Source organism: Platichthys flesus, chromosome 17 (genome assembly GCF_949316205.1).
Source record: "Platichthys flesus chromosome 17, fPlaFle2.1, whole genome shotgun sequence".
NCBI lineage: Eukaryota > Metazoa > Chordata > Actinopteri > Pleuronectiformes > Pleuronectidae > Platichthys > Platichthys flesus.
In genome coordinates this window covers 16,566,643-16,579,378 of record NC_084961.1, presented here as the reverse complement: position 1 = coordinate 16,579,378, position 12,736 = coordinate 16,566,643, and the positions used below count along the sequence as shown (strand labels likewise).

Genomic DNA, 12,736 nt, shown 5'->3' with positions numbered 1-12,736 from the left:
TCACGGGTTTCCTCTTTCCCCTCCCTCTCACAGAAAAAGCACGATGTGCGATATATGCATTACTTCGCCTTCCCTGTCCACCACCCCACCCCTCTACTCGACTTCTCAGCAGGTCAGTCCACAGGATTCACATAGAGTCTGGACTGTGAGAGTTTGCAGTCCACCCAGGGTTGTTTTTTTCCCGACTCTGGATGATGGCCTTCTTTGGGATTCACTTTGACATGGCGCAGGCTTGCATGTTTAGAGGAAGGCTTGCGTGTGGTTTGTCAAGTCTATCAGGAAAGGGAGGAAAGAGAGAGAGGAACAATATGAGCTTCAGCAGGAATGAAAAGAGAGATTTGTCCCCTAACTCTCTTTGTCAAAATCTGTTAACTGCACTTCAATTTTTTTCTGGACTAACGCAATCAGGCATTACATGGCTCCACTTAATTCAAGCCCAGTGTCATTTTCAAACTGCAGCAACAAGGGCCCTGTAGTGGTGCAGATGACACAGAGTGCTCTTATACACTAATTGCAGAGGTACACAGTGAGGCAGAGAGTCCGGCGGGACAGGAATCCCCTTGAGGGGATTGTGGGAGGCTATAAGAGGAGAGCTGAAGGTCGACGCTCCAGACAAGGGGCGAAGCGAAAGGATTTCACAACTTCCCGAAAAATATTTTCCACGTTAAACATCTGTCAAGAGAACATCAAGTTGCCTCAAAGTCACATTAATATTTGATGTGTCAAGATAACGCTGTGTCCTCTGTAGAATATTTCATTTTGTACTTTCTTTGGAAATTGATACCCAGACAGGTTTAAACCGTGGTTTGAGAATCTCGCCTAAGGGTCACCCCTTCATCTGGGAGAATTTCTGTTGCAAGATTGTTGTTTATACTGCAAGGTTCAAATCAGTACATTTAGTTACGCATCTTTCCCTTTTTCGAATTGTGCTTTTAATTGTTTCCATAAGTAATACAGCAACCTTAACCACAGCAGGTATGGTATGTTTAAAAACCACAGCGCAAAGTAAAGGGTGTACAACATTAACGAAATTAAAAGAATCCCAGAGAAAACACAAACGTAGAAATTAGTATGTAGTCTACATTCGCATGAGGTGTTCGTATAAAGCTGTTTCTATTTAAGTATTAAACAATTCTTGATAATTTGGAGGTTCACTCTTCCTTCAAGCAGAGGCTATGCCTTTTGATTGCACATCTTTTTATAATTGAATGAACAGTTAATTTGAGATTTTCAGACGATGTTTAAACCGTTTTCAGAAATTGTTATGTGTACTATTTCTGAGTCTCATCATATTTACCTGTACAAAATAAGCAGAAACCAGAGACATGAATCTGTACAAATTTGACATTATTGCCAGATCCTACCTTCAGATTTGAAATACTTTTGACCTTTTTATTTGACACTGTAGGTCCTGTATCTTATATTACATTTAAACAGGCACAATCAAAGTCAGATACATCGGGGGCATTACTCTTTAAAGAATTGAGAGCACCCTTAAATTATTTAAAACATGTTGCAGACCTCTTGGGAGTGAGAGATAATCCCCAGGGTTTCCCAGGTCCAGCCTGCAGTTGCTAATATTTCTCACCCTTATTTAACCCCATATATTTTGTATATCTTCATATTTACATCTATCCCATTGATCAATACACACGGACGTGCATCTTTTAACAACTAAAATAACTCTGTGCACTTCTAAGACGCATTTGAAGAGTCCCCCAGATTTTACCTTGACCCCTGGATTCACTGTATCACTGTGAGAGTTAAATAGTTGAAACTATTTTCACATTTTGGGGTGGATATTTAAGAACCTTTTCATGAATGCCTGAGAGCTCAAGATATTTTTGACCCTCATTCAATCCTGTAACTTTATTGTATTTCAGAGTTGTCGTGCAAAACTGCATCATAAACGCCTGAGAATAAAACTATAAATAAATAAACACCTTACCTTTTGCAGCCGGGAGATCGTTGGATTGATGTTCATGTGTAGCTGGGACATCCACCTAAAAAGGATTATAAACAACACTATGACCATGTAAGTTCACAACATAGACATATTTGACATCTATTCATATGAGAAGACATCATAACAAGATATGGTTCAATTATTGAAACAGAGGACATATTTTATCAATGTCTTAGAATAAAGTTATTTCACTACACAGTTTGCTGAAATATGCTATTTATCCAACTTATTTTCTTTTACAGTGTGTTGTTACAGACGTCTAATTATTCCTAGCTTTGTGTCTAGATTATGGACTTAACAGAGACAGGAAAACATGTTACATTTAAGTTTAGAGAGGGTTTATGAGCAACTATGTTAGGGGAGAGGTTAAACTGGGTCAGGTTGTTTACCTTGTGGGACGGAGGTCTTTTTAAACAGCTACTGCCATCCTCTCTCTGCGGAGGTCAGCTGGGGGTCATTTAGAGTCTCTTTAATGGACGGGGCAAAGGCAGGCCCTTTAAGCGACTGAGAGAGGGTCACATGACCGGAGGAGAACAGAAAGAGCAGAACAAGAAGAGAGAGCAGTCCAGTCCCACCCCCCGACTCTGCCACCTCCCCTCGCTCTGCGCCAAAGCGAAGAAGGCGTAGAGGAGGTCAAGGAGGTTTTTGGTGCGGCGCTATGAACCGTCTCTGTCGGGGTAAACACTCAGGGAAGTTAATGCGTGTTTACCGATGATGCCCGACGTGATCAGCGTTCGCCTCACATTGAATTATGTGAGCAAACACAGTAGATAGTGTTTCTAGAGCGGCGATGTCGCTATCGCTAAATCCCCTAAATCTCGGTCGGAGAGAGATTTTCCACAAAATGCATCACATGGCGTTCAAATACAAATAGGAAAAGCATTCTTATCAGATTAACAAGGTCAGCGACAAGGTCACAAATAGCCATTTGCTGTTTGCACTGTTTATAAGTATTTGGGGTAATCTTCCGACACACATTGGATTTCATGTCGGAACATATGATGTTTCATTAAGTTTTTCGCGCAATTAAAAATGATATCCAGTCCGTTTAATTCATGAGAGGCTTCCAAAATTGTCCGGCTTTATTTTCATTTGGGTTATGTTAGTTTATATTAGCAGTCCTTTTTATGAGGCCGTAATTATTCTCTCAAACACCAGTGTTTTCTTTCAAAATGTTTATTCAGCATCAACAAAGAGGAAAATATTAAAGGGCTTACATAAGCTCAAAATCAGTATCGTTGAACAAATCTCTACATGGAGATGATCACCAACTCACCAGCATGTGATTTAGTATCTCAAAATTGATTGTTATGCCTACAAAGTCAGAAAAATTATGTTTTAAATCAAATAAATGACATCAAAATCCTTATTTAGAGCATCTAAAAAAATCACAAAAATAAAAAAAAAGCTCCTGGACTGTTTTGCATCTCTGGTTGACGGGTGTACATAATGTATGAGCAGCTATTTATAGATGTATTAGAGTGGATGTTTGGGGGCATAATCATGAACACAACTACACAGGCTTTTCAGAATAAAACAGCCGACAATATCCACATTTGCACACAATGCTTTTATAAGCCCTTTAACACTAAAGAACTATTATTTTACAAAAAGGAGGGAACAGCAATACAATATGTATACAGTATGTTTGACGTTTCTCTTTTCTCAGTTTGTAAATGCTCAATTTACAAGGGACACAATGCCACCAATTACCCTTCAGAAAGAAATATCTACTGCACTGCACTTTCCTAGAACTAAGCTACTACATTTTAAAGTGATCAACCACGCAGTTCAAGGTTTAAAGAACAGGGGGCGATAAATTACGTTGCGCCGGCAGCTGTGGAGAAACATTGTATCAAACGGCTTGCAGTGACTTAAGAATCATTACCAAGTAAAATAGCTTGATACAATGTCATTCCTCACGATCACAATCGAGAAACTTAATGTACTATGGTGTCTTTCTTTATCTCAACGTCCAGTCTGTTTCTCCTCGGGGAAAGGATATATAACCTTAATTACTTACGTAGTTTGCCCAGCGGGAGTATGATTTCATAATCAGAGGGATTTTTCTTTGCAAACCAGTTTTTAACTATTTCAGTGTTGTGCTATCTGTGTCTCATTTGCTTTTTAGTTTTCAGTTCTAAAAAGGAGGGAGCGTCCATAAAAAATCCATTACTTGGGTTGAAACAGCCATGGGGACTCAGGTGCGGGTTGTACAAACAGTTCAATATCTGGTGTATGGCTGATCTCTGTACACTCCCTTGGCTGCTCGTGCCGACGTTGCCTTGCCGCGGTTGTTTGCCCACTCTTCCTGACCTGATTAAGAAGAACATAGAAGAAACAGATGGAGAGTGATCACAGGGACATGAAACTTAAATCATTCATTCAGAACAAAGCCACGCTAAGTCTTTCGAGCTCTACGCAAATGTGCCACGACAATTATGCAGCAGGAAAATTTGTGAGCACTTTTGAGTGTCTGGTATTGACGTGGTCTATACAAAAGAGCTGTTGCAGCCCTTGAATGAAAACAGCGACTCACCCCGAGACACCGGGCTCTCACCTCGAAAGATGCATCTTAGATAATTGAATGAGAGGATCAAATAGCTACTTGAAAAGGACCCATTTAGTGGCTCCCAGCAAAAAGGTCACAATTACCATTTGCCAAAATCAGCCTCTGTTCACCCCCTGGTACTGTCAATGGGAAAGTGCCAGTATCGATGGCACCCTTTGTCTGATCTTCAACCAGCGCTGAGACTTCCCTTGAGCTTTGGTTCACAAAGGTTTTTTTTTTTTTTTATGTGTAGAGGCTCTCTCTGTTGGCAGCACACAGCCAATACCCCTTAATTAAACCTGTCACCCTTTCACTGACAGTCACTTTGAAGAAACACACCAAGGTTACCTTGTGTTTCTAGAACAAGGATGTGCGCCATCAGCGCTGTTTATCTGTATTGTTTGAACTGTCGCCTTCTTTCTGTGTGACCCGCGCACCTGCAGTTTTTATCTCACTCCAATGACTTGAAGGCTCTTAGTTCCTTCCGTTTGGGCTGTCACAAAAGTTGGGGGAGGTTGATTTTTAGCAGTGATTCACTTAAAAAAAATACATTTTCATCTCTAAAAGCAGGAATAACGACATGAAAAATATGCAACATATATATTTATAAAAACTGAAATGATGCACTCTAACTAAAAATATTAAAAATAGATACTCATATAATGCATCACACATGTAGAAAATCTTGTCTGAGAGCTGAAGATACAAGGGCAAAAAGTAGTGCAGCTCAGTTTGAACACTGTTTATAAATGGGTCGCCAAGTGCTTGCTCACTTAGGAACTGTTTCTATATTGTAAGGTTTTGAGGTGCCTCGACATAACGTATGGTGTGATTTTGTGAAATACAAAATAGCATTGAATTGAATTTGCATTCATTAACAGAACCAGAGCCTTATTATCTGCTTTAATGACTTCATCATTGTTAAGATGCCATATCTTTTCAGGTCTAGGTAAAATATGCTCAATTTATTTTGAAATAACATGAGTCACTGAAGCTGCCAGAGGATGACTCTCAGTTTGACCTGTTTTGTTTGTTTTGTGCTACTTTAAGTTTCCCGGCTTAGATTTCTTAGAAGAGCTGATGGCATGGAATTGTCTCTGTCCACCAAGTGTGTCTTTATTATTCAATATCTACTTCAGGGCTTGAAATTACAGAGCACCCGTACCAATACATCAAAGCATCACCTTGGTTATAATCAAAGAAGCAGCCTGACTTTTTATTCACTTGGTGCAGAAGCTCCACATACAATATTAGCTTTAGCTCAACCTTCAGCGGCGCAGGCGCACGGTCTACTGTATTTTACATTAGCTGCACTGTCATTTGAGTTCTGCGGCAGAAATGACCTTGGCCCACATTTCCCTGTATGTGACAGTAATCTGACACAGTATTGTCGAACATCATCTCAGTGCTGTTAACTTTGTCTGAACTCTGTGGCAACTGGAGCTTTTAAAACCCTCTTCAGACATAATGAAGGGCCTTCAAACAGGAAACCAGTCATTATTAAGTGGCCAGTGGCCTTAAACATAAAGCTGATCTATTTAGCCGAGTGCGGAGGCAGTCATTAGAAGAAAACGAACTAAAGTTAAATGGTGGCTTGGGAAGAAGGACTTGGATTCTTGAATTCCCTCTTACTTGATTCACTTGTATGATGTGTGTACAATATAAAACGTTTCATTTTCTAAATTAGATTTATTATAGACATAAATGTCAGCATATAACCCACTATGTGGAAGTATTGGGGGGAATGCTTAAAAATTAAGTACACATAGTCATACCACGAGAACTGCTCAAAATTCTTCAGGATCAGTATCATGGAGTAAAATTGTTCATTTGTGAATAAATCACTTGTGCTTATTATGGCCGTATTTTCAATGCGTCTAAGACCTCATGTAATTACCCAGGTGCTATGGCAACTGAGATGTTGCCAGCAGAACAAAGTCAGGAAATGCATATTTATATAGTTCTGACGACTGAAGATATAGATACAATGAAGAAAGAAGGGGTTGCAACTCACCATACGAATCATACGATTCCCCACTTCCATATTCATAGTAGTCATCTGAGCTGTAGACAGACAGAGCAGAAAGGTGAATAAAAGTCTTCATGAGACGAGAGAAAAACAATCACTCTGCATTAAATAAATTGAACTTATCAGGAAATGGAAAACGAAAACAGAATAAAACTTATTTTTTCTTCTATTGTTCAAAGTCATATGTATTGTCATTGCAATCATACACTAATTTATTCAGTGGTAATAAAGAAATGCATACAGGAACTTTCTTTCTCAGACATACACTGCTGCATATGAAAGTAATGAACAAACAAGAGGCAGCTTTCAATCACTCAAAAGTTTGGCCACATTTGTGGTTCAACAAGGCAATTTCCTCCCCCCTATATCTGCAGCAGCTTCCAGTTCCATATCACTGCATATGGAGATCAATGAGCGGTGGCAACTTTAATGAAAAATAAAAAGATGGGGCGGCGAATTGCACAGCGGTTCGTTCCTCCCTTACTTATTTATTTATTTCTGCAGTCAGCGGTGAGATGCTGACAGAACAATCCTGCGTCAGTATCATTCAGTAACAGCGCTATCATTCAGGAGAGGCAATTCATCATAAGGCTGCCACTGAGCCGACACCAGCCATCACAGCTGGGTCCTCTCTGCCTGCCTGTCAGTCTGTCAGCGACAGCAGCACCTTTCTGCTCTCCGGATTAGAGAGCTGAAGGCGTCATCCAAAGCACCAACACATCACATCAACACCGCCCGACTGCTGAGGGCAAAGAGGTGACAGTAATGACACACCAGTGTGGAAGTAACGAATTACATTTCCCTCTTGTTACTGTAATGGAGTAGCGTTTTGCGGTGTGATCTTTAAAAGCCAAACTGAGCGTCCAGAGTCATGGTTGAGACACTCTGCTCCTTTATCAGATTACACCAGTTTGCAGCTCTCCAGCAAATCAATTAGCAAAAACTAGCGTAGTGTACTTGTTAACCTCTTGTTGTAGACAGAGGTAATCACTCGACACTAATACAACTGAAGTGAACAGAATTCCAAATGTAGTGCTCGAATAACCTACTAAAAAAATTATTGTAGAACTTTTTTTTTCTAGAAGCGGTGTTCTTGTTACTCCTAGTGGGCCTGCATCCTTCCGCAAGACTGTAGGGCATCCATTTTGAAGGTTCTGACAAATGCGTCCTTTTGTTCTCAAGCAACAAAGGATTCAAAGGGTGGACCCCTCTTGGGGCAATTTATGCCAGGGATAACTGTTTAGGTTTGACAGAGCTAACTAGCTCTGCCGGCTGCAGTAAACGGAGCGGCTCAATGTCGCTAAGTATTCAATGGAAAAAGGCGGGGCAAGCTGGTGACGCAAACAGGAAATCCTATGTGGTCCACACATTTGGTTAGCCCTCTTGTAGCCCTCTTGTTAGCCCAAAAATCAGTTTTTCTCAGAGTACTGGGTTATTGTGGAGCTCCAGTGCATAGTGTGTTCTCTGGATTTTCCGAAGTGGATTTAACTGTTCTGCAATTCACTTCCATTTGATGGAAGCAAATAGCTCAACAACGCAGACATAACCCTGAGCAACACACTGTCAAATATTATTTGTGGCTAGACATCAGTAAAGGTTGTAATTTGATGCTTACTATGGCAGCCTCTCTCGCTCTGATACTGCCTCTCAACAGCAAGAGCATGACAAACTGATTGACTCCATTGTTTCCTGCAACATTTTCTTGGTAAGGATGAACAAGACAACATGACCAATTGAGGACAGTGGGAGGCGTCGTTTTAAGAGCGCTATAGCGGCTCAATGAGACATGAGACAGCTCCCTAAAGAGGCTTGTGCCTTAAGTCAGGCTTAGCATAAATTCTACACAGTCCATAATTCAGCAACAAACAATGCCAAGCCAGCGGGAGGAAAACAAGGCTTTCCCCCTGTGCTAATGCAGTCTCTCTCTCTCCAAGAAGTTAGGCCAGCTGCTGTTGCTGTGAGCACAGGGTTTCCAGTCAGCCCCTGTGGCTGAGGTGCCACCATGCAGCTGCCGCAGACGTTAAGTCACTGGAATATCACTGACACCCATCATTGGCCAACAGAGACACAGAAGGGGAGGAGAGAGCGGGACGGGGATACATGTGACAAGTGAAGGCATGTTTTGGCTCGTCTGACAGGATACTAAATAATTAGATTTCACACCATGCTAAAATGCAGGGGTGTATTCCAGAGAGGTCGCCTTTGAAATAAACATCCATTTTTATGAATGTCAGAAAATCAATTTGCCACGATTCACAGGTGCTTGCAGACACATTGTGGAGTATGTAAAATACTGGATTATTTTGGGATCTCTTGCACAGCTCTTACAACAACAATGGGAAAACATCCAGATAATACAGGTCAGGATACAGCTCTGCTACAACCATCTCAGAGGCTTGCTTACATGCTGTTTGCTGTCAGCATTTTCCCCTGTAATTTATTCCCATTATGTTCGTTTCACAAAAAAAAAAGGAAACCGGGAGCCAAGATTCTTGTAAAAAAAATATAAACCTTTACTCACTTAGCCCTTCATGTTTCTCTGTTGTTAAAGGCAGAAAGAACCAATAAAAGCAGCTGTCCGTGCTGAAAGCTGCCAGTGCAGACCGGCTCTTTACACAAAGGAGAAGAGGGCAACAAAAGCTGTTAGGCGCCTCTAATTTCCGAGGTGACATTTTATCAATAATGCTGCCCAACTTCTCTGCATAGTTACTTTCCCATCTCAGTTACGGCAGCCGGTGATTCTTGAGATGCAACCTGAAGGTCAATCCCTGCTACTCATGACCCATTCTGTGTCTACATACAGGGAGAAAATTGAAGGCGAAAAAAAAATGATCTGAGACAAGACCCAGTCTGTTTTTGCAATCAGACGCCTTGTGGTGCATCTGAAGACTGCCAAACAAAAAACAAAAAAACGTGCCTGAACACAAATGCATCCAACATAGAACTTCACATTCCTCATGCTGGAGTGCCTGCTGGAGCAGAGGGGGACAGTTGCACTTTGCTGTGTTGTCAGACCAATTACCAGCCAATGGTCTGACTAAGATATTTAACAAGGGAGGACATTGCCTCTGTGCTGAAACCTGTGATCACGGTCACAGAGCTGCCCTCGGTAAATGGAAATGCATCTCTGTCTGCTATGCTGCCCATGCTAATAAATATAAAGAGACACCACTTGTTGCTGGATGATAGCATGACGGGGACAACCCACTCCTAGCTGCTGTGCTAGGCCCATGTTTTAAGAACTTGACATTCCTGGATACACAGAAATGGGAAATGGAACACTCGACGGTGTGAGATCTTGCTGGAGGTTCATCTGAAGCAGAAGCTGCTCAGAGAGAAAGAGAGCGAGAGAGAGGACCATAACAGCAGTGCAGAGGAGAGAGAGGCAACACCAGAGAAAAAAAAGGATAAACAGCCGGAGATATCCATGGTGATGGCTACTGATGAAAAACAGCCACAGAGGGAGATACTGATGAAATCAAATCATACTTGTAAGACCAAGGTTGATTCAGGTCCACTGATTGCCACTATCTTAAGCTTGCCTGAAAAAAGCTAAATGCATGGGATCCATCCTTTCCACATCCACGCCATCAGAGTGCATGTTCTCCACTGTGAGCAAGACACAGAGCTGGCTTCTGCTCAGCAGTGGGGGCAAACTTGTGTTTCTGTCTCAGAATATGAGAAGACTGAGAGCATACAATTGTGATTCATTAACACTTTTTTGTGAAAATCTAAATATGTATTAATATTTTGTTCTCATTTTATAGTATTTTGTTTGATTCATGGTTCATGGCTACCTCAACATAGACCTGTTCATTATTTAATATTAATTTAATTTATATAATTTACATTTCATTTTAGACTTAGTAACAAAACATTTTTAGTGTTCCATGTTCAGAAGTAAATACACCTAAAAATTATAAATATTGCCATATAACAGTGTGCTTTATTTCTCTGTATTTTATTACCGGGTTAACATTGTTACTGAACCCATTCCATCTCAGTTCTGGAACTCAAACCCTTTTTTGATGCTCCAAAATGTTGGCTTGAACTGACATATTGGTCTACTAGGTAATTCTTTGAAAGGAAGCAGCAATAAAACATAAAACATTGAGGTAATTCAGGGTACCTCATTATGGACTTTATAGAGTAATATGAGAAAAAGCTACAAGAGAAACAACTCGACTCAAACAATATGATTTCATACCATTGATCCAAAATCGCAGCCTCACCCAGTTTAAAGTGTTCAGCTGGCTGCACAAACACATTATAGGCGTTAGTTGAGGTGCCCCAGGTGGTTTGATTTTACTCGGGAATATCTTTCTGTCATAGGTGTGAAAGTGCTTTGACTTTCTAAATAGGTCGGCTCTTGATTTGACGTTCATTAGCAGAGGGCGTCCGCTGCTTTGTGTCTCCCTCAACTCCCTGGGCCAAGAATCAGCGGAGGAGTAAGGGGAAAAAAAACACACACACATCTGTCTAAAGTGTCAGCGAGGAACGTGTGAGGCCAACACAACGCCTATTAGATAAGAGTGTCTCTTTCATCAGGCCTCCGACGCCAGGCCTACTTTTCCACAGGTAGAGACGCAGCCCCTCTAACACATCTGTCATCTCTGTAAATGCTTTGTCTTGAGCCCTGATGTTGCTGTTCCTGGGCATCACGAAACAGATGGCGGTGTTAAATCTGAATGATGTAGTACAAGTCCCTAGCGGTCTTTGTTTTCTTTCATCGCCATCACTCTTCCAGTCGTCTGTGATGAATTTGAAGAAATCGTGTAGGACACTACGGAAGGGCTGCAGAGGTAATACAGCACCGGTCTGATGTGGCAGACGGCTGCTTTTCTCCTGTTCGCTCAACTTCCTTGATGCCTCTCGTGCGATCACCTATTTCATTAATTCTTGCCACAAGGTTGATAATGTAAACTGCTGAGAGAAAAATCCCCACAATGAAAGCCCTGATTTTACTGAGTCAGTGGTGATTTCCACAGATAAAAATACACAAAACTAGCCCTACCCTTTTTTTCTTACAATTTAGTATGAATTGAAGCTCTCATCGTTTCAAATGGAAAACCTTCTCAGGGATACAATGGTGATTGTTCAATGTGGTGGCTGATTGCAAAGCCATCTCCACTGCTGACCTCCTGCTGAAGAGTCACAAAGACAGACACAGTGGCCTAAAGCAAAGATTTGATTTTATAAATGAGACTTCACTCTGGTTTTCAGCTGAGCATTTATGCTACTTCCCTCCCTTTCTTGAAAAAAATCCTTCAGGGAAGGTAGTGTCTATTGAAGTCTAGTCGGTCTCCACTATTCTCTCTAGAGGAACATGTGGGGTTGTTACACTGTGACTACCTGGATTCTGTGGCTGTATTGTTGTTTTATGGAAAGCGCTTTATATTTACAATATGCCACTGTTTGTCTTGGGACAGAGAGAGTGGTGTAATTTACGCCCTCCGCCCCCTCAGATGATCTAAATCCCACCACAGCACCTGTCACTCATCTTGACAAGCTGTCCATATTAAAAACCACATCCAGGTGCCCAGCATCTGGGAGACAAGCACTGGTCTTTTTTCAAAATCAGACAGAGAACACAGCTAATCTGAGCTATGAAAAAACACTGAATGTATTGTAATAAATGGATGATGTCTTCTGCCTTGGGGCTGCGACACAACAAGCAAACCTTGGAATCGCGTCATTGATAAAGGCTATCAAACCTTTTGCATCACTTACAATTAAAAGACGACAACTAAATGCAAACGGATATGTCCAATCTGTGCTTTTGTGAGGGGGCAGAACAAATCACTGCTCTGTATCTGTAATTTGAATAGCATCGCACAACAGAGGCACCCAACTGGCCTACCGTTTTACAGCCCAGCGGGAATCTACCGTAAACGGTTTATTATTTGCTCTGAATACACAGGCTTTGCTTTGGCATTGCCACCACAGGGCCCTCTTATAACAGTCAAATAAAATGGGGCCTGAAAAATATGCAACAGATTGCTCTTTTACCTAACTCTATTAACTAGTGCCGAGGGTTCAGGTAATGCTGCAAAATAAATGAATTGCTATGGATTGGTATACAAAGAATGTGCGGCTCCCAGAGGATGAATAGTACTGACTTCGTTGATCCTGTTTTTAAGGCTCTCAGTGTCACTGGGAACCTTTTGCTTTCGCTGTAGGTAGATTCATC

General features: G+C 41.3%; 1 protein-coding gene across 1 annotated transcript in view; it reads right to left on the bottom strand.

Annotated features, from left to right (window-relative positions):
• Positions 1-3,149: 3,149 nt before the first annotated feature.
• The window catches only part of khdrbs3 (KH domain containing, RNA binding, signal transduction associated 3), a 105,955-nt gene continuing 96,368 nt past the window's right edge, over positions 3,150-12,736 (bottom strand). Inside the window, exons 8-9 of the mRNA XM_062410058.1 lie at positions 6,532-6,581; positions 3,150-4,282 (exon numbers count right to left, since the gene is read on the bottom strand). Of these exons, the coding sequence (XP_062266042.1) occupies positions 4,191-4,282; positions 6,532-6,581 (142 nt within the window). The 3' untranslated portion in view covers positions 3,150-4,190. The remainder of the gene's footprint in view (positions 4,283-6,531; positions 6,582-12,736) is intronic.